The sequence below is a fragment of the Macaca mulatta genome, chromosome 1 (assembly GCF_049350105.2).
Source record: "Macaca mulatta isolate MMU2019108-1 chromosome 1, T2T-MMU8v2.0, whole genome shotgun sequence".
NCBI classification, from domain to species: Eukaryota; Metazoa; Chordata; class Mammalia; order Primates; family Cercopithecidae; genus Macaca; species Macaca mulatta.
The window spans coordinates 139529507-139552588 of record NC_133406.1 but is presented as its reverse complement, the minus strand read 5'-3'; the positions used below and the strand labels follow the sequence as shown (position 1 = coordinate 139552588).

The following is a 23082-nucleotide window of genomic DNA, read 5'->3' as shown; positions in this document are numbered from 1 at the left end:
ATAGTACAAGTTTATTGTACACATCTCAGCGAGCCTCTGAGCTTTAGAATTTTCTTGTAGAATTTAACAGTTTTTTCATGCCATGTTTACCTATTATTGCTAGTATTTAGAGTTTTCTTTTCCAAATGTGTAATATTTATTATTGCATTTTTTTTTTGCATCCACTAAGTGGAAAATCATGCATTAGATATTGTAGAAGTAGATACAACAATGAACAAGAACTGGTCCTGGCCATGAGAGGAACTGATGATCCAATGGGGGAGGTAGACCAGCACGTGTTTAATATAAGGAAGTGGCTATTCCGGTTTCTTTTCGGTGGGCAAGCATTTTGCAAGGTCTTGGGCTATGTGTGTGCAAGGCTAAGCCAGTTAGTTAATTGGGATTTTTTTAAAAAGGCACTTCACTGCGGGAAAAGGCACATAAACTTGGTTATTGTCCCCTTCCCTATAATAAAAACATATTATTTTTAATGTTTTTAAAAACTGGGTTTGTGGTTAAATCTCACAGCACAAGAGATTTGCCACTTCAGATGGATGTTGCACTTGCATGTAAGTCTGCAAAAAAAGTTCCAATTATCCAGCAATTTAACCAAAGTATTGATAACTTTTCTAAAACAAAAGAAAAAAATTATTTCCCTTGTTTTGGCAGCAATTTCAGTCATATTCCTTTACTTTCTACTCCAGAAAATAGTTTCAAAAAGTTGACGTTTGTTGCCAAAAGAACTGTTTTCATGAACAAATATAAAACTAAGAAGTTATGGTGTCTCCTTTTAAAAAAATGACTCATTAAAGGAAATAACTTTTTCCTTTCTCCTGTAAGAGAAAAAAAATAATCTCTTTTAGAATTGCAAACATATTTCCTTGATGGAGAAAATCAGTTCACATGACATAGTGGAACCATGTATCCAGTTCAAAAAACAGAGTAGAATTTACTACTCTGTCTTCTTTTTTGCTCACCCCACCCTCTTTCTTTAACCACATTGGATTCAGAAAGTTTCATTCTGTAATCAGCATTGTCCTTTATCTTTCCAGTAAAGATAGCCTTTTGGAGTCGAAGATGAGGAAAAGCCTGTATTTTATAGTTTTGGAAGTGTCTTCTTTTGCCAGGACAGAGAGAGGAGCTTCAGCAGTGAGAGCAACTGAAGGGGTTAATACTGGAACTTGGCTGGGTGTCCGTTAAACTTTTTTCCCTGGCTCTGCCCTGGGTTTCCCCTTGAAGGGATTTCCCTCCGCCTCTGCAACAAGACCCTTTATAAAGCACAGACTTTCTATTTCACTCCGCAGCATCGGGCCACACTGGCTTCAGGAGCTGAATACCCTTTCCAGGCATATACACGTGGGACACAAATTAGGGTTTTGGAACCACTATTTTCTCATCACAACAGCAACTTAAAATGCCTGGGAAGATGGTCGTGATCTTTGGAGCCTCAAATATACTTTGGATAATGTTTGCAGCTTGTAAGTTATTTTCCTTTATCTGTTTCAAATGTTAGCATTCCGTTTTAGCCCTGGTTTTGGCTTCAGTCAGTTTTGCGATAGTAGTGAAGTAGTGAAGTAAAGACACTGTGATTTTAAACAGTAGGAAAAGTTAATTTAACCTAACTTTTAATATGCAATTGAGTTTTGCTATATAATATTGTACTGTCATAGTTAGAGCTGAAAATTGATGTTTTTGGTATCTTTTTTTCCAAAGGCAAGTGAGTAATTCGGCTTCTGTCTCTAGTTAGTCTGTCTCCTTAGTTTCCTATACTTGACAATGAGGTCAAACTTAGCAAATAAAACGGCTTTGATAAATGGGCATCAAGGTTGGAACTGAGAATTCTCTTTAGTGAAGATGATTCCATAAACTTTTGTGAAAGTGACTTCGGTGCTTTTTGGCTACCTTGTAGTTAGTTTGAAGCGGCTTAGGAAAGAGATCAGTCTGATCCTATTTTAGACATTATACACAGAAGAAGGAGTAGAATACTAGACAAATTAGTGGTAAATTTGCTTCTGTCTCTTTTTTTTGCTTTTGCAGCTCAAGCTTTTAAGATCGAGACCACCCCAGAATCTAAATCTCTGGCTCAGATTGGTGACTCCGTCTCATTGACTTGCAGCACCACAGGCTGCGAGTCCCCATCTTTCTCTTGGAGAACCCAGATAGATAGTCCGCTGAATGGGAAGGTGAGGAATGAGGGGACCATGTCTACGCTGACCATGAATCCTGTTAGTTTCGGAAACGAACACTCTTACCTATGCACAGCAACTTGTGGATCTAGGAAATTGGAAAAAGGAATCCAGGTGGAGATCTACTGTGAGTGCTTTAGAAAATCTTCGTTTTTCTCTCAATTTTACTTTAAAATCGCCTTTTAAAAATGATATTTAAAAAAAGTTTTAAAATGGATATTCCTGTACAGATTCTTGGCTGAAGAACACACAACATCAGGAAAGCTAGGGACAGCTAAGGCCAGCATGAGAGAGAGCAGGAATCCAAATCTTGGCTTCTATTTCCTCCTCTGCCGCAAACACAGTGACCATGTATAAGACTCAATCTCTCTGGGCTCCGGTTTCCTTAGCTGTAAAATATCATTTCTAAGGTTCTTTTTGTTTTATTAAAAAAATCTTTCCACTTGATTACATCCTTACATGTTTACTTGCTTACATCTCTGATTGATTTATGAATTCCATCCTTCAGGGATTTTCTATTCATTTATTCTTATGCAATTTGATGCTTAAAATTAGTTTAAACATTAAGTAGATCTATAATTAGTAATAGGTATTAGTATAAAACTGTTCTCCTTAGACATAATTGTTAATATCTGCAAACATTTCACTCATTTGACTTTGGTGTTGTTGACACATTTAGGATTTTTTTTTTTTTTTTTTTTGGTGCCATGAAGCCTTGGTGCTCAACCGCTCAACTTCAAAGATATTTATATAATGCATTAGATTTGCCTCATGAACGTGAGTGGACGTCCCTAGTTTACCAGCCTGCCAAAATGCATCCCACTCCATTCTCCATTCAGCAAACAAAGTTAGCAAGAGGAGCAAAAAACTAACCAGACATAAATCATTTGCCTTTTGTTTCTGATGCCCTCTCTTTCTAAAAAACTGAACCCATTTATGGTCGTGTCTTCACGAAGACCTCATTTGATTATAATTACTTTGGTTCCATTCTGTTGTACCAGAGCCCAACTTTTCCCAGTAACCTTAATTGATTCTGCAACAAGCCCCATGTGTTGCTCAAGCTTCCCAAGAAACTGTGCTTGGCCGGCTGCTTTCAATTATGCTGGTTGTACATGCATAGTTTATGTCTGTGCAGCCTCCTGAGCTCCTTAAAAGCTTCCCTTATGTAAATACAGGGAAAAGTAGCAAGTTCTTATGTTACCTGACATCAGACTGTGTGGATTAGAGGAACGTTTCTTACAGAATATGAGGGACAGAAATTATTGCTGGAAAAAATGAAAAATACCATGTTTCTTCACATAGCAAAGAATTTCCAGCTCCTTTGTCTTTTGCCCAATAGTACCAAATAGTTGAAGATTTAAAAAAGAGAAATGAAGACACTTCTGGCTTTAATTATCTTGCCTGAGGTTTTTCTCCAAGAGTGTCTGGTTTTCATTATGTATAACAGTTCTGTCTCCTTTCCACATTTGATTGTAATAGTGCTTAGAGTTGAGACCTTTGTATTCTTTTTGTTACACAGAGTTTTGAATTCACCAATATGTTACTTCATGACAATGTGTAATGAAAAAGGTAACTCTTGCAAAGGAGGCAATGGCTACAAGAAGTAGTACATTTCCTTGTACTAGAAGCTTCAATGGAACACTTGGTGGGATACTGAGTTAGGCATTTCAGGAGGCAAATATGTGTTCCAGAACATAAAGATTGCACAAATGTATCTTTCTGGTGGATGAATTCCTATCAGAGGCACCGTTTTCAGAAGCTAATTACTTAAAGTTGGTCTTTTCATGTCTTAGAATATCTTGACAATAACTATTCTTTGCAATGACATTCCAAGCCTTAAAGTCATTATCTGTAAAATGGAAATATATCTGCCCTGACTATAATAAGAAAATGTGATGTAACATAATGTAAATCTGTAGTAGCAAAACTGAGTAATAGAAATCCTGAATTTAAATCCCAGCTTTACCATTTACTAGGTGTGTGACCTTAGATAAGTTATGTAAATGTACTAAGTCCAAGTCTTCTTTTCTGTAAAATGTGATCTCTATCTCCTAGAGTTGTTGTGAGGATAAAATAAAATAATTCATGTTAAATCTATAGCGCAGTGACAGCCACATGTAAGGTTCAATATAAACATTTTTTCTTCCTTCTTTTACTGTAATAACATGCAACCCTTAATATATACAGGATCAGAATAGAATAATGTTCTAAAAAATGTTTGCTTCCAATTCTTGCACCTTGAACTCACCCCAAATCATGACAGGCTATTTAAACAATTCTTCTGTATTAAGACTGTATTAACAAAAACACTAGGCTTGATTTGTATTGTGTTAAAGCAGTAAGAGACCTTATATCCCATGAGCAAAAAGCCCATCCATGTATTTGTTTGACCTTTACAGCTTTTCCTAGGGATCCAGAGATTCATCTGAGTGGTCCTCTGGAGGCTGGGAAGCCGATCACAGTCAAGTGTTTGGTTGCTGATGTATACCCATTTGACAGGCTGGAGATAGACTTAATGAAAGGAGATCATCTCATGAAGAGTCAGGAATTTCTGGAGGATGCAGACAGGAAGTCCCTGGAAACCAAGAGTTTGGAAGTAACCTTTACTCCTGTCATTGAAGATATTGGGAAAGTTCTTGTTTGCCGAGCTAAATTACACATTGATGAAATGGATTCTGTGCCCACAGAAAGGGAGGCTGTAGAAGAATTGCAAGTCTACAGTAAGTACTTGTGCGATGTGTTCCAGTCTTTGTGGGAATCCCACCTCGGTTGTGTATAGCAATAAACTTAGCAGCAAAGTAAAAAAAACAAAAACAAAAACAAAACAAAACAAAAAAAAACACTTGTATATAGTTTGTATTCCATTTGTATTCATTGAGAACATAATGTTTGCCAATAGTACAATTCAATGAAAAGAACACTGGATTTGGATGGAGAAGACTTGAGCTTAATTTCTGTCTCTATTAACTGTGTAAGTTTGGGTTACTTAATTTCTCTATTTCCCAGGGTATAAAAGGGGAATAGTCATACCACCAGATTGGGTAGTGAGAAACAGGTTCAAATAATAAAACACTTTAATATTGTTTTGTAAACTCTTATAGTATGCCTTGAAATATTAGTTGCACAGGTACAGAAACTTGACAAGGTGAGCAGTTATTGTGTGTGTGTGTGTGTGTGTATGTGTGTGTGTATGCATATGCACATACATACATATGTGCATTGGACAGGGGAAAAATGATGGGGTTTGATTGCCTCCAATCTGCCTGATACTGCCAGGGGATTTACGGGAGTCTTATAGTCCCAGCGTTGTGTAGGAGTGGGCTCACTGTGCTCGGTTCTAGTCTAAAATGCTATGTTTTGCACTGGGCACTACATTTAAAAGGAGTATTGCCAACTATGGCATGTTTAGCTGAAAGAGAATGAGCTGGGCAGGCTTTTAACAATATTTTGAGAAGAATAGTCAAGATAGAGGATATTTTTCCTAAGAGAATACAAAACCTGGAAAAGAGCTCTAATTAAGCATTTGAAAGACAGTTATATGAAAGAGTGATTTACCTTTTTCTGTAACAGCACATGGCTGAATTATGGCCAATATGTTTAAATTAGTATAGAGAGAAGATTTCAGCTCAATAGGGAGAAATGTGCTAATACGTAGAGCTGTCCAAAAATCAAATTGACTCTTTTGGAAAGCAATGGGTTGATTCTCTCAGTAAATGTTGAAGTTGACTGGAATGGGCACTTGGCAAGAATGCTTAAATGGGACTCCTACCCTTTAGTGGGAGGTTAAGCCACATGGTTCTTCTTAATTTCTGACTACCTATAACCGTCTGAAAAACATGAAACATCAACTAAACTCGATCAGTTTAGTCAGAAACTGGATAGATTATTTTGAATGATTCAGCAGTTCTTTATACTAATTTGGCAGAGTAATTTCATCAAATTGGTGGAAGCACATAAATACTGTCTAAGAGAAATACATTCCCTCTGTTGCACTGGGATGATGCTTAGCAATTGCTAATATTATTTTTTTTGCCTTTTCAGTATCACCCAAGAATACAGTTATTTCTGTGAATCCATCCACAAGGCTACAAGAAGGTGGCTCTGTGACCATGACCTGTTCCAGTGAGGGTCTACCACCTCCAGAGATTTTCTGGAGTAAGAAATTAGATAATGGGAATCTACAGCACCTTTCTGGGAATGCAACTCTCACCTTAATTGCTATGAGGATGGAAGATTCTGGAATTTATGTGTGTGAAGGAGTTAATTTGATTGGGAAAAACAGAAAAGAGGTGGAATTAATTGTTCAAGGTGAGTAGAATGTGAAAAAGGAATGACAAAGGTGCTGTCACTGGGATTTGAGCAATAGTCACACAGCTTCAATGCTGAAATTGCTTCCCTTAGTTTCACTGATGACCTATCTGGTTGCCATAGCCTTTAGCACAAATATATGTTTATCTTACTAGTACTTCTTGGAAGTCTTCCCTCCCAGAGTTTCCATGGCTCTGCTTTTCTGATTCTTTTTCATCTCAAATCACTTTTTCTCTGCTTCATTCCCTCACTTTTTGTCTTCCTCCTGCCTCTGGGATACTGGTATTTTCAAGTTTACATCCCTGGGTCCCCTTCTCTTCTCACGCTAGACTCCCAAGAATTAGACTACAATATGTTGATTACTCCCAAATTCATGTTCCAATTCCATGCTGTTAATTCCTGTCAGTTCTACCTCAAAATGCTCCCCAGAATATGACCTCTTCTTCACCCCACTTGCCATTGCCTTAGTTTATCATTTCTCACTTGGGCTCTTGCAAGATATTCTTACATAACAGCATTCACTAAACACCAGATATGTTTCTGGTACTTTACATATGCCGTCTTCAAGAAATAACTAAAAAGTAAGTATTTTGTATTCCTTTTACAGATGAGAGAGTGGAATCTCCCAGAGATTAATAATGACGCCACCTATTGATTGTACACCTAATGTTTCCCAGGAATTCTACATTCTGCTTTATATATTTTATCTCATTAATCTTTACCACAACACTACTAAAAACCCAGGCTCAGGATAGTTCATACTTTTCCTAGGGCTAAATAGCTCTTTAGTTGCATTTACTGTGATTTTAATACAGGTTAATTTTAATGAAAACCCCTTTGCCTTTTTAATTTTATAGCTAATTATCTTTATATTTCTCTTTAGAAATATTTTTAATTGATAAGTCATGATTGTTTACATTTATAGATTACAATGTGATGTTTGATATGGGTATACAATGTAGAATGATTAAGTCAACATATTCATTGCCTCACTTATTCTTTTGTGGTGATACATTTGAAATTCACTTTCTTAGGTATTTTAAAATACACAATATATTTTCATTAACTATAGTCATCATGATGTACAATAGATCTCAACAACTTACTCTCCTGTCTAACTGAACCTTTGTACCCATTGACCAACATCTCCTCGTTCCCTTCCTCTCCTTGCCCCAGCCTCTGGTAACCACCATTCTACTCTCTACTTCTATGACTTTAGAAGTAGATCCCACATGTGAGTGAGATCATGAGGTACTGGTCTCTCTGTGCCTGGCTTGTTTCCCTTAGCATATGTCCTCTGGGTTCATCCCTTTTGTTGCAAATGACAGAATTTCCTCGTTTGTTTTTTAAGGCTGAATAATATTTCACATATTTTGTGGCTAATTATCTTTAAATAGTCTACCTGCTAACATTCTGTCCCTAAAATAATCAATCTTCTGCACTGCTCCCAGGGTTTATTACCTTAAACAAAAAGGTGCTCATTTTCTATAACTTCAATCCATTTCTTAAAACTGTCACACAGAACTCTTTATGATCTGGCCAGAAACTACCTTTGCAGCTTTGTTGATAACTTGGTGCCCCTGCTTATGCTGTTCCTTTTGCCTAAAATGGCCTTTCTCCTTCCTTCATCCGGCAAAGTCTTAGCCATTCTCCAATACGAAGCTCATGTCAGCCTCCCAGTTCCAGATTGTGTCAGACCAAACTACATATTCTTTCCTTCGTGTACACTCAACACTCCTTATAGTCATGTATGCAGTTCTGTTCAGTTCCACACATATTAAGAGCCCTTGTCCAAGAATCCAAGAATTCTACTTGGTACCGAGGGTACAGACATGAAAAAGATATGACAACTGCCCTCGGGGGGCATACAAACTAGGAAGGAAGGACAGGCATATAAATAGATAACTCAAATATCCCTTAGTAAGAGCCAAAACAGTATATCTTTTTAAATGTGCCTTTCCACTAAACTGTAAATTCCTGCTCTGGGCACGATGGTTCAAGCCTATAATCCCAGCACTTTGGGAAGCTTAGGTGGAAGGATTGCTTGAGGCCAGGAGTACAAGACCAGCCTGGGCAACATAGTGAGACCTCTGTTTCTAGTTAATTTTTTTAAAAATCTGTAAACTCCTTAAAGTCAGGAATTCTGTGTGTGTGTGTGTGTGTGTGTGTGTGTGTGTGTGTGTGTGTGTGAATGCTTGGATTCTTAGCACAATACCTAACACATAATAAATGTTCAGTAAATGTTTGCTGAATTAATGAATAGATTATAAACATGGGTAGCATAGTCTTTTGTTTGTTTGTTTTAGGAAATGAGGTCTTGCTATGTTGCCCAGGCTGAACTCAACTCCTGGGCTCAACTGATGCTCCCACCGTAGCTGCCTGAGTAGCTGGGATTATAGGCACATGCCACCCAGCTGTAGTGACACCCAGCTCAACACAAATTTTTAAAATGTGAAAACATGGTATTTAAACTTGGAAGATTAAAATAAAAATAAAACTCACCATAAGTAGATTATCTCAGTTGGATGTTAGGTTAGCATTCTCAGGTGACGAGGAAAGATGTTACACTAATGAAAGTATGTAAAGCTAATCATTCACCCTGGAATAATGCCACTCCATAATAAACTGTATCCTATTCCAGTGTACAAAGGATTTGTATTTTGGGGTTGGGGAGAGTTGTTTTGCACTTTGCATCACATGGGATACTACTGGCCTAAAGTACTGAAAGTACTTTCAAAGAAACTTTCAGCTACCTAAAAGAGTTACTCCTCCAGTGGTTCCAAGTTCACATGGCAATACATGTGGCCGCTATAAAGAATGACTTAGAAATGTTCACGCACAGGCAGTGGATCTGTTTTTAAAGTTCCTCATTCTGACATTAGCCTATAAGAAATTCGGAAGCTCTGGTTGTTTCTGTGAATGAGCTCTCTTTCAAAGTCTAATAGCATATCAGTTTATTGAGGTAATTTGAGGAGAATCTTCTTCAGAAAATACTAAGATGTCACAATTAGAGAAAACTATTAAGAAAAATAACTGATGACACAGATGAGAACCATGCAAAATGTAATATGTTTGGATTATTTGTATATTGAGATTTATTTTACCTCAAGCCTGTAATTTACAAGTAAGATTTCAGTGACTTTTATGGGGGTCTCGTCTGTTGCTTTCAGAGTTGCCCAGACACTCTCAGTTTCTTCAGGGAAACAGAGCCAAGATGTAGTGTTCCCTTTCTTCCTAAATAGCAGTCATCCAAAAGAAGCCCATGTACTCAGCAGGGACAGTGCTGATGGCCAAAGGACATTCCTGGGTATTTGAGTCTTAGGAGTTTGCCCTCACACCTCAGCTTTCAGACCCTGAGTTAATTGTAAAGTATTTTTATATTACATCAGGCAAATTTTGGAGGTGATTTATGTATCACTTTAATGCTTAGATTTTGACTTTGATTTCAGGGTGATTCTATGTGACTTTCAATGGTATAACTGTATTATTGAAACAGAAGCTCTAAATGCTTGTCCATTGTGGGTATTATATCTAATTAAGAGACATTTTTTGTAGCTTTTTCCAGTACCCCTTTTAGATCACTTTATCTCCATATGAGGATGACTTTATTTAGTTGTTGTAGCAACTGAAAAACTGGGATCTTGAATCAGACCCACCTGACATCAAGTCCTAATTTTGTTACTTGTAAACTGGGCAAAGTTATTTAGCATTTCTGAGCCTAAATTTCCTCAAGAAGAAAAAAGAGGGGTAAAAAGAGGAAGAGAAAGAGTAGACGCAGAAAGAGAAGTCAAAGAAGAAAGAATAGTACTAGTGTACGAAATTATTGATTTTATATATATATATATAGTAATTTAGATAGTGCTTGACACACAAGAACCACTTACATTCTTTGAGTGATTGTCCACTCTTACAGTGATTTGATAAACTACATTTGAGCAGAGACTCTATTATTGCTATGAAGAGATACCAACCTCTCTTGACAAATTTTTATCCATTCAGTTTGTTAAATGAATGAATCAGCAAACTATAATGGTTTCATTCTAAAAGATGTGGTCTTATTTCTGATAGTCCCAAGGTGGAAAAGAGTAATTTCTTCTTGGCATAGATATTAACTGAAAGGAGATCCGGAAAAATAAAGATCATATGTCAGAATGTGATGAAAGAAGAAAATAATCTTACGTTCTTTTCATCTTGCTTTCCACTTCTGTCCCAGAGAAACCATTTACTGTTGAGATCTCACCTGGACCCCGGATTGCTGCTCAGATCGGAGACTCAGTTGTGTTGACATGTAGTGTTATGGGCTGTGAGTCCCCATCTTTCTCCTGGAGAACCCAGATAGACAGCCCTCTGAGCGGGAAGGTGAGGAGTGAGGGGACCAATTCCACGCTGACCCTGAGCCCTGTGAGTTTTGAGAACGAACACTCTTATCTGTGCACAGTGACTTGTGGACGTAAGAAACTGGAAAAGGGAATCCAGGTGGAGCTCTACTGTAAGTGGTTTTCAGAATTGTTTATTTTTATTTTTATTTTTTCCAGTTCTATTGGAAGAAAAACAATGCATGTCTGTGATTTGCAATGAGATTCTTATGTTTAGAAAAGGAATTTAGCATTGTGAATTTTGTTCCTAAATCTGAATCAGAATGGTTTGATACAACATTATTAGCCTAAATCTCAAGTACGTATTACATATATACACAGCACCCACAATCCTTGGTTTATGCCTTGTCAAACTCTCTCATCATGCACTTGAACACACTACATGCTGGAGGTGAGTGCATTGGGGTCAGTGCCCATTCAGATGACTGGGTGGAGGTGACTACTCCAACTACTCCAGTTGGGAATGAGTAGTTTTAAACTATTTTAAGGCACTGCTTTAAAGCACATTTGAAGAGCTGTCTGCAGGATGGGAAAAAAAATAAGGGAATAGGAAGCAAAAGGAAGCCAAAATTAAAGATAAGGAATTAGGCTGGAGATGGCGATGGTCAGTGGCAGTGGCTAAGGTGAAAAGCAGAATCAGGAAGTAGCGTTAGATCTTAATGTTGATTTATGCCACCTACATATACTATGCTTTCTCTTACTCTTCTTGTCGTCTTAATAAACACTCTTTGCAACCTCAAATCTCCATGAACTTGACATTGCTGGAGTTCCTCAGTCCATATTGAATGAAGAACAAAATATGCAAAGTAACCATAAAGTTATTTTTTTGAGAGGGTCACTCTGCCTTGAGTTCTCACTTCAGTAGAACTCAAGAGAACATATTATAGAGATTTTCTACCAGAAAGCCTGCCCAAACTTGTGTTACCCTTCAATATTTTGTTCAGAATGGGTCACAGTGTGCCTGTAAATGGATTTGAGTCTCTCAAAAGGAGGATACATTTTATTTGCATTATTATATTACCCAGAGTCCATGATCTGCTGAGATAGGCACATTCCCAGCAGAAATGAGAACCAGCAGTGGAGTCTTATTGCAACATAGAAATATTTGAGCATGTATCACTTTAACAACATTTTTGTTAAGGAAAAATATGTTTAAGCATTATTCTTGCCCTTGATAGCTATTTTAGTCTTATTTTTATTGATATGTGCTGTATTAGAAAGACTAGAGTTAAGCAGTTCTTTTCTTGATTACAAGTATTATCTGAGAAATATTTAAAACTTGCTGCCTAAATTTGGTCATTAAAATTTAAACTAAGTTGAGAACTTCCTTGTTTGTCTTATTTGATACTGAGAGACTGCACAGCTGTGTAAAACCAAAGCTGGGCTCTGAGGTCAGAGAAATACGGATTCTCAGCCCATCTCATTGACTTCAACTAGGTATAATGCATGAGGAAAGTCTCTTAGCCTCTATATGTTTCAGTATTCCTGGCTGTAAAATAACTAATACCCATTTTACATAGCTGCTTTGAAGACTGAGATAATGAATATTAGAGGACTAGTTGATACTAAGTATTCAACATAACATGGCAAATTTAAAACATGTAAAATATATACTTACTAAATAAGATAGTGGAAGCTGATGTGTACTTAGAAAAGATCAAGCCATGGCACACAGCAAGATTGCATATTAAGAAGAAAAAAAAATAAGAAGTGAACATTTATTACTCAAGGACTGGATATACTAAGTAGTTTTTGTTTCTAACATTATTCATATATAATATCATGAATATGTCATTTATAAATACTGTCGTTACTTATATATTGACAGTCATTCTATCCCAGGTCAATTAAAGCTGTCATTTTTAGGCCTTTACATTTAATAAAGCTTAGCTCAATTTTTCCTTGAATATCGCGTATAAAAATCATTTTTGCTTGCGTTTTGCAGCATTCCCTAGAGATCCAGAAATCGAGATGAGAGGTGTCCTTGTGAGTGAGAGCCCCATCACTGTAAGCTGCAAGGTTTCTAGCGTGTACCCCCTTGACCGGTTGGAGATTGAATTACTTAAGGGGGAGACTGTTCTGGAGAATAAAGAGTTTTTGGAGGATACAGATATGAAATCTCTAGAGAACAAAAGTTTGGAAGCGACCTTCATCCCTACCACTGAAGATACTGGAAAAGCTCTTGTTTGTCAGGCTAAGTTACATATGGATGAAATGGAATTTGAACCCAAACAAAGGCAGAGTACACAGACACTTTATGTCAATGGTAAGTACATATGTGAGGTATCTACAGCTTAATACCTGTCTCTTTATCGTGTTTGCCAGGCAATAGTTAACATAAGGTTAATAGTTAAAACCTCTGTAGAGAAAAAACATAACTGAAAAGAAATTTCAAAATAATAATGATTGTAACAAATCACCCTCCATAAAGTTAAAAGAGTAACTATTTACTGACTTATGATGCTTTGAGTTGGCAATTTAGGAAGGGGCCAGCTAGGCAGTTATTCTGCTCGATATGGTATTAGCTGAGCTCGCTCATGCATTTTCTGTAAGGTTAGCAGGACTGGCTGGTCTCAGATGACTTCACCCACATGTCTGGAGCCATATCTGGGATGACCTGGCCTCTCTTTCTTTATGCGTTGTCACCCTGAGAAACAGTAGCCTAGATTTACTCACCAGAGCTCAGTTTTCAAGAAGGTGTAAATGAAAGCAGCCTCTTCAAGGCCTGGGTTTGGAAGTCCTACAGTGTTACTTCTTCCACATTCTATTGGTCAAAGTGAGTCATGAGGCCAGCCTAGAGTTTCAAGGGGTGGAAAAATAGACCACATCTTTTTACAGAAGGAGATTCAAATAATTCATAGTCTTGTTGACTCTACCATAAATGGCAGTACACACTATCATTGACCCTCGTCATTCTTTGGTTGCAAGGGAGGTTATACTGAACTTACTTCCATTAGAAAACACCATGACGTGTCCACGTTCTGCTCTATCATTTGGTATCAACTAAAGTAAATAAGGACCAAAACCTCTTGGTTAAATTATCAAGGTTTATAAACTGTTTGCATCTGCTGAACCCATAGCCCAGTTTTGCAACATTATTAAAACTCTTTGGAACTCAGGGCATAAGGGGTCCAGCTAACAAGCCTCTCTGCCTTTTCAGTTGCCCCCAGAGATACAACCATCTTGGTCAGCCCTTCCTCCATCCTGGAGGAAGGCAGTTCTGTGAATATGACATGCTTGAGCCACGGCCTTCCTGCTCCGAAAATCCTATGGAGCAGGCAGCTACCTAATGGGGAGCTACAGTCTCTTTCTGAGGATGCAACTCTCAACTTAATTTCTACAAAAATGGAAGATTCTGGAGTTTATGTATGTGAAGGAATTAACCAGGCTGGAAGAAGCAGAAAAGAAGTAGAATTAATTATCCAAGGTGAGCAGAGTGTGAGTAGTGAGTTATCCTTGCTAGTAATTTTTTTGGTTATGTTACTGATTATGAGTAAAGTCTTCTTTGAAAACAAAATTTTTACTACAAAAGTGTGTTGAGGGTTTTGAAGAGCTTATGATGTTTCCAATGTATGGAGAAATTTCCTGAAATTGTCCTTTCTCATGAATCGTTACAAGTTTCTTATCCTGAGATTCTTTCAAACTTAAGTGAAATGCAAGCCTTCAGGACCTGTGTCAGAAGTTCCAGTTACACTTATGAGGCAATGGTTATGGTGTTGAGATAAGAATAGGAAGAGGAATCTCTTCATTTGGAATTATGTAGGATTAAAGCCACCATATCTGGCTGAATTGAACTCTGAGTGGCAATCTCACAAGATGGCCAGTAGTATTTGCTTAGAAGCCTAAGCTGGCACTTAAGTCTTTTGCAAATTCTGAGATTATTAGTAGCCATGACTCTGTCCTCTCGTTCATCAGCCTGACAACATGGAACCACTAAAGTAGATTAAGTCAACAGATCTAGGCCCCTTCCCTTTAGAATGGAGACCCAAGATTGAGAAAAAGACAATTCCTAGTTCGCAGGTTGAAGCCATATGGAGTTATGAGCAAAATCATCAAGTGATCAATGTGGATTTCCTCCATCCCTTCCCCTTTGGGTATGAGGGTTCTTGTCTTTGTCAGGGCTGTCATTTCCTCTCTTACACCTTGGCATTATTCCCACTAAGATATTAGTGACTTTCTTGTTATCTCAACTCAGTAAGATTTGTATTTTAGAAGAAGAATCTTGGAAAGGCAATGCACATCCTTAAAAACCAGACAACCAACCAACCAAACAAACAAACAAAAAACCTTTTGGGTAGTTGTCGTGACCTTGGAAATGGGGAAAGAATTTCAAATCAACTTACAAAATGGAAGACCTTAATAGGGATTAAAAATTGGTGATATGGTACCTGCATCCACCAGTTGTTGCATTAATAGACATGTTATATGTCAAATACTTAGCTCAGTGCCTGGAACTTAATAAATGGCAATAGTGTTGTTAAGGATAGTGAAAAAGCCGCATCTGTACAGCTTAACTTCTTGATTGAGGGATCCAACTCAAAACTCAGAAACCTGTAAAAGCCTTTGTACTTCAAGGAAATTTTTGCAAAACAGTATTACAAAAAATTAATTTTCTTTTTCACATCTGAATTCTATAACTCTTTATTAAACACTGTATTTGTCGATTTTCACACTGCTATAAAGATAGTACTTGAGATTGGTAATTTATAAGAGAGGTTTAATACAGTTCCACATGGCTGGGAACACCTCACAAAGTGTGCAATCACGGCAGAGGAGAAAGGGAAGCAAGGCACATCTTAGCATGGTAGCAGGCCAGAGAGAGTGAGGACCTGCCACACTTTAAAACCAAAAGTTCTCGTAAAAACTCACTCACTGTCATGAGAACAGCAAGGGGGAAACAGCCCCCATGATCCAATCACCTCTCACCAGGTTCCTCCCTCAAAACCTGGGGATTACAACTCCAGTTGAGACCTGGATGGGGACACAGAGCCAAACCATATCAAACACCTATTCTTTGTGCTAGGCTGGGTAAATAATTATATTAAGGGACATGAAAGAAGCATAAGCCATGTACTCTCTTAGTTAAAACATGATCATTTCCAACAATCTAGCAATGCTCGGCTTCTTTACTGGCTCTTCTTAACATTTAATGCAAACACTTAGCACAAATAGCTCCATGGAAGCTGTTGTTGATGTCACTGAATTAATATGGAATTGGTTCATATTTCACTCAATCAGAGATGCCTTTTAAATTCTCTTTACAGCTACTCCAAAAGACATAAAACTTACAGCTTTTCCTTCTGAGAGTGTCAAAGAAGGAGACACTGTCATCATCTCTTGTACATGTGGAAATGTTCCAGAAACATGGATAATCCTGAAGAAAAAAGCACAGACAGGAGACACAGTACTAAAATCTATAGATGGTGCCTATACCATCCAAAAGGCCCAGCTGAAGGATGCGGGGGTATACGAATGTGAATCTAAAAACAAAGTTGGCTCACAATTAAGAAGTTTAACACTTGATGTTCAAGGTGAGTTTGTTTTGAGTTTTTGTTTTTGTTTTGTTGGTAGTAGTTCAGAGGTTCCATGGATTACTAAGAGTTTCTAATATTTGATGAATGAGTTGGCAAAATGGAGCTGTGGTTTATTTCTTAATGGTTCTTGGAATAATCAAGCACAGCTGCTTTATCCTATAAAGTTTAGCCAGGAAGTTGACATTAATCATTCGTGAGTGAGGAATTCCTGCTTGCTTTTTTCAGTTTACAATGTATCATTTGTCTCTGAGGTTTTGCAGTTGCTAAATGTTTAACCATATTTCCCAACATTTTCCCTGGAGGTTATAAGGAAACGAAAGAAGTAGGATTGGCACGTTGAAAAAGAAGGGTTCTATCCAGACCCTCTTCCTTTCTACCAGAAGGAAACACTATTTTCTGAACATAGAGTAACTGCAATTTTCTGGATTGACTCTTTTCAGGATAATAATTGGGAATAGTAAACTTGATCCTGAACAACATAAAAAAATCTCTAGACTATCGAAAAGCCTCATTAAAATTCAAGCCACTTGCCATCCCTCCCTATTCTGGTGAACAGAGAAAGAGAGGAGCAATATCCTCACTGGAGAAATTTCAAAGGCCCCTTAATCTCCTAAGCCCTCTTGTGAATGCACAGTAGGTAGGATCTGCTGATCTTATTGGTGAAGTAGAATACATCAGCCTTGGCTGATCAGTCTCACACTCCTTGCACATCAATTAGCTCCTATTGTGTAATGGAAGCCATACTTGGCGGTGGAGTGCAAACAGAACTACAAACAAATGCCAAGTCTTAAGAGGTCTGGCACTTGGCTATTGGAGTGAGCAATCACTTGTCAATGCAGAGAAAATTTGAACCTATGTCAGAAACAGGTAAAGTTTTTGTTCATCTGCCCAAATTTCTCAAAATGGCAAGCCTTACCATATATATGTTTTCCACCTTCACAGTACCTCCTCAAAACATGCCAATAGCTATATAGCTATACATCCATCTAGAAATGTTAAAGAAGGGAAAAACAGCATGACTCTTATGTAAAACTTCTAGTCATCCACCTGCAGTGATTATCCTGAAAAGAGTTGATCTAGCTAATGCAGTTACTATGTGTTCAAAGTAGGGAACATTTACTTTGTATCCCATCACTCCAAATGATACAGTGGTATATGCAATCAGTGCTTCCAATGAGGTTGGGGATGATTCTGGACAGATTGCAATCTCAGTTATGAGCAGGTTGAAATGTATTCATCTCTATTTTCTTTAATCCTTAATGCCTCTGGGCCACCTTTAATTAGTCCTATCCCCAGGAAATTGGTCCCCTAACATTTCTGTAATTCTTTTGTTAATTAATTGTTATCTTTTAAAGACACATCAAACGTGCTTCACTACTTTTTAACTCTCTCACACACATTGCTTTATTTCCTAATTGCTTTATCAAATTAGCCACTTATATAATTGCTCCTTTTTACTCGTTATTGAAATGAACAATCAAAGAATATTAAGCACTCAGCTAGAAACTCATGCCCCCAAACTGAATATAGTTTAAAATAGGTAAAATTTAATGAAAACCAAAAAAAAAAAAAAAAAAAAAAGGACATTTTTCTGGGTATTTTGAACTAGATTTCTTTTGTATTTGGCTGGATTTTTTATTTGTTTCCTTTTGTCTTGGCTTGAATGTATTCCATTAATAGAAATCGTCAGGAGTTTTTAAAGATATTCAGTGTTTATACAACAAATAGAAAATTGTATTTGAAGGTTGCCCTGGCAACTACCTTGGCAGGAAATTTGTGTTTTTCTGCCGATGCCTGCGGGGAAGACTGAAAGGCAAAAGATAATATATATTACATTGAAAAGAAAGCAATAGAAATGGAAATACTATTTCTCAGCATGTCATCAATATTGATGTCTAATCATAATCATGTTGATGGACATCCCATTCAAATATTACGCTTATATTTGACTAGCTCAGCTCTTGCAAGGGAAAGTCAAAAAGTGGGGCCATTATCATTATGCTTAGGGTGAACCGTTTTTCTTCAATAATTTGAAAAAATGACTACCCATCATCTGTTGCTAGTGATTCTTTTTACTCGGTTTATCTCCAGTGACTGTCTTCTTCAGATGTTCTTATAAAGTTAAGATGTTAAACGGTATAACAGCTGTCAAATGATTTTTTAGCAGATTAGAAAGAATACTAATTTTGAAGTTTTTGTATGCTGTACCTACTGTGCTCCATTTACAACTAAATGGCAAAAGCAAAATGTAGAGAGAAAAAATGTTATTAATGTTTAAAAAATACTTTTTTGGTGCCAACTAGGCCAAGCAGTGAGTCCGGTGATGGACCAAAAAGAAAATAGATATACATGTCTTGATGTAATGTATAGCCTAGGGGAGGAAACTAAACTTAATAAGTTATATGGATAAATAATAATTATATGGATAAACGTTTAATTAAAAGCTGTGATAAGGTTTTGAAGGAAAAATGCGTGGGTTTTGAGAATACGTTGAGGTTCTGAATTTAGAATGAGGGAGATATAGATCAGAGAATGCCTCTAAGAGACATTTAAGCTGTAACATAATGCTGTCCAAAGAACTCCAGTTTATCAAAAGATGATATAAATGCTGAAGAGGAAAAACATATTAATATGCCCTATTTCTGACATAAAAACATAGAAACTTTCATATATCTCTGAAAAAGCCATTGGCAAGATTTTTTTTTTCTCTTACCATCTTATTTGTGGCATTTAGCTATAATGGTCACACTTTGAATGTTATAAGGATTTTCTTAGAGAACTGGTTAGTCATTTCAATTCATGGTCATCAGAGTCCCAGTTCTTTAGTAGATATTTTTATTTCCCAAAGCAAGTGCCTCTCTCCAATTTCCGTTCTTGTTAAAAGAGCCCTAAAAACTGTATCCTCCCTTCCATTTTACAACTGAGCCTGAATCTATTTGAATCCAAGTTTGTAGAAGCCAACAACTATCATCTTTAGATCCATCATGACCATAGCAACCACCAACTGATTATTTGGATAATTCAGAGAAATATGCATCTTGGGTCCTGATGGTTCTTATCACTGCTTTGATTCCCTTCTCTTTGGAGAACTAGTTGTACTGTTATAATAAAACATGTAACTGTTGTTATTAAATGCTATCTTTTTGTACTAGACATTAATTGCATCCATTTTGTTATTTTCCAGGAAGAGAAAACAACAAAGACTATTTTTCTCCTGAGCTTCTCATGCTCTATTGTGCATCCTCCTTAATAATACCCGCCATTGGAATGATAATTTACTTTGCAAGAAAAGCCAACATGAAGGGATCATATAGTCTTGTAGAAGCACAGAAATCAAAAGTGTAGCTAATGCTTGATATGTTCAACTGGAGACACTATTTTTCTATGCAAATCCTTGATACTGCTCATCATTCCATGAGAAAAACAATGAGCTGAGAGGCAGACTTCCCTGAATGTATTGAACTTGGAAAGAAATGCCCACCTATGCCCCTTGCTCTGAGCAAGAAGTCAAAGGAAAACTTGCTGCCTGAAAAACAGTAACTGCCATCAAGATGAGAGAACTGGAGGAGTTCCTTGATCTGTATATACAATAACATAATTTGTACATATGTAAAATAAAATTATACCATAGCAAGATTGCTTAAAATAGCAACACCCCATATTTAGATCGTTAAAATAACTAGTGTTGCTTGGACTATTATAATTTAATGCATGTTAGGAAAATTTCACATTAATATTGACTGACAGCTGGCCTTTGTCATCTTTCTTCTATTTTATTCCCTTTAACAAAATTTTACTCCTATAAAGTTTATTGACAGTAATTTCAGGTTTCATAAAGATGCCTGGTTTTATATTTTTATAGACAAATAATAAGCAAAGAGAGCACTGGGCTGACTTTCAGGTACTAAATACCTCAACCTATGGTATAATGGTTGACTGGGTTTCTCTGTATGGTACTGGCATGGTACGGAGATGTTTCACGAAGTTGGTTCATCAGACTCCTGTGCAACTTTCCCAATGTGGTCTAAAAATGCAACTTTGTTTTTATTTTCTTTTGTAAATGTTTAGGTTTTTTTGAATAGTAAAGTGATAATTTCTGGAATTAGAACGGTTGTATGTTTATTTATTATAAACTGCCTCCTTTAGTCACATTGCAGCTCTTTCTGAAATGCCAAGTCATAAGAGTAAAATATTCAAACTATGGAAATAATACAGATACTCAAAATGTGACCCTCAGACTACTTTTATTAAAATTACTGTAGGAACTTGATAAAAATTTAGATTTCTTGGTGCCAGACTAAGATATTGAATAGAAATGTCTGGTTTTTGGTCCTTGGAATCTGCAATTTTTTAATTTAGAAAAATATACACAAAAAGATGTAATGCAGATGAACATGCACATGTTAATGGACAACAAATGAACACCTGTGTACAGAACATTAAGAGCAAGAGATAGTATAACTATTCTTCAGAGCCTTTTATATACCACATAGTGATGGCAATACTCTTCCCTCACTGAGCGGTAACCCATAAATACCCTGAATTGATCATTTCCATGCTTCCTTTGGAGGTTTTATACCTGTCTATGTATCCCTAAGTAGTACATTACTTAGTTTTGCCAGATTTTGCATTTATATAAATACAATCCAATTATACATTTGCCTTGTAACTATTCTTTCACTCAAAGTTATGTTTTTCATAATACATTTATGTTGTTGTGTAGTTATAGGTCATTCATTTTTCTCCACTTGGAATGGATTTTTTTAAACTTTTAAGTTAAGGGGTACAAGTTTAGTTTGTTACATGGGTAAACTTGTGTCCTGGGGGTCTACTGTACGGATTATTTCGTTAGCCAAGTATTAAGCCTAGTCTCCATTGGTTGATTTTCTTGATCCTCTCCCACTTCTCACCCTCCTCCCTCCAAAAGGCTCCAGTGTGTGTGTTTCCCTGTATGTGTCCATGTATTCTCATCATTTAGCTCCCACTTATGGGTGAGAACATGTGGCATTTGGTTTTCTGTGTTAGTTTGCTAAGGATAATGGCCTCCAGCTTCATCCATGTCTCTGCAAAGAACATGATCTCGTTCTTTTTTATGGCTGTATAGTTGGAATGGATTATTTACAGAACGCAGGGTGGGCATACAATTTCATCATTTTTAGATGATGAAATAATTGTCCCTATACCATTTATTGAAAAGCCCATTATATATATGAAGAATATATATTTATATTCATAAATTAATATATATTTCTTTTTACAAATGTCTCTTGATCATTCTAGTTTTTGAACTTCCATACAAATATTAAAGTCAGTTTGTTAAGATATAGAAGAAAAAATTAAGATTTTAACTCAAATTATATTGAACATATAGATCACTTTGAATAGAATTGATATTTTTAAAGCATTGAGTCTTCTAATCCATGAACAGAGTATAGTTATTATTTTTAGATTATCTTTAATAAACAGGAATGTTTTTTTATTTCATAAATGCCTTATTCCTTTAAAAAATTATTTCTAGGGAGTTTGTATTTTTATACTATTATTCATAGTATCTTTAAAATTATATTTATTTGAAGTATAACTTTCATACAATAAAACTCATTACTACCACAATCAAGAAATACAACTTTTTTTTTTTTTTAATCACTTTAAGATTTTCATCAGGCTCCATTGCAGTGAATCTCCCCATCCACCACCTCCTCTGGCCCTTGGCAAAAATCAATCTGTTTTCTGTCACTATACTCTTGCCTATTCTAGAATTTTATATAAATGAGATTATACAGTATATAGTCTTTTATGTCTGTCTTCCTTCACTTAGCTTGACTCTCCTGAGGTTTATTTATGTCATTATGTATATCAAGGGTTTGTTATCTTTATTGTTAGAGCATACCACTGAATGCTTATTTACCTAGTCATCAGCAGACAATTAGGTTGTTTATGATTTTTGGCTATTGTTAATAAATCTGGTATAAGTATTTAAATACAGATATTTCTGAGGATATGTGAATATATATATATGGAGAGAGGGAGAGAAAGAGAGAGACGTAAGATTTGGTCCATTACTCCACATCTACATAAACACTTGGCATTTGTATTTTAAATTTTTGCCATTCTAGTGTTGAGTCATGGTATCTTACTGTAGTTTTAATTTCCCAATAACTAATTAGATTGAGTATCTTTTCATGGCTTTATCATTTTTATGTATCTTATTTTGGGGAAGTATCTATTAAAAACCATCACCCAAATTTTTATCAGGTTGTTTGTCTTCTTATTGAATTCTAAGAGTTCTTTTATATATGAATAGAAATTCTTTATCAAATATACATTTAGCAAATGTTTTATTTCAGTAATTGCAGTGCCTTGCATTTTCATTTTGTTTTTAACCATGACTTTTCCTATCCCAAGGCAACAAAGATTTTCTCATTCATTTTTTTCTAGAAGCATCATACTCTTAGTTTTACATTTATATCTATGACCCAATCCAAATTAATTTTGTGTATGATGTGAGGCCATGGTGAAAGCTCATGTTTGCATATATATATTCAACCATTATAGCACAATTTGTTGAAAGGACTTTTTCTCTCACTGAATTACCTTGACATTTTTGCAAAGAATCGATTGGCCATATTTGTATGGGGCTATTTTTTTTTTTTTCTTTTTGAGATGGAATCGAGTCTTGCTCTGTCGCCAGGCTGGAGT

At 36.3% G+C, this 23082-nt stretch overlaps 1 protein-coding gene across 1 annotated transcript; it reads left to right on the top strand.

The window, feature by feature from the left end:
- The first annotated feature begins 1279 nt into the window (after positions 1 to 1279).
- Positions 1280 to 20488, top strand: VCAM1 (vascular cell adhesion molecule 1). The gene is made up of 9 exons (XM_001107924.5): positions 1280 to 1457; positions 2017 to 2292; positions 4565 to 4885; positions 6207 to 6473; positions 10687 to 10962; positions 12795 to 13115; positions 14010 to 14276; positions 16114 to 16380; positions 19568 to 20488. Exons 1-9 carry the CDS (start codon positions 1394 to 1396, stop codon positions 19726 to 19728), a joined length of 2220 nt encoding a protein of 739 aa, XP_001107924.2. The 5' UTR covers positions 1280 to 1393; the 3' UTR covers positions 19729 to 20488.
- The last annotated feature ends 2594 nt before the right edge of the window (positions 20489 to 23082 follow it).

What these genes read in the sequence shown, in the direction of transcription:
- VCAM1 (XM_001107924.5), top strand. Translation starts at nt 1,394, where the DNA reads ATGCCTGGGAAGATGGTCGTGATCTTTGGAGCCTCAAATATACTTTGG. An exon ending in AGAAGAATTGCAAGTCTACA is followed by an intron (nt 4,886 to 6,206) that starts GTAAGTACTTGT and finishes TTGCCTTTTCAG; the next exon opens with TATCACCCAAGAATACAGTT. An exon ending in ACAGACACTTTATGTCAATG is followed by an intron (nt 13,116 to 14,009) that starts GTAAGTACATAT and finishes CTGCCTTTTCAG; the next exon opens with TTGCCCCCAGAGATACAACC.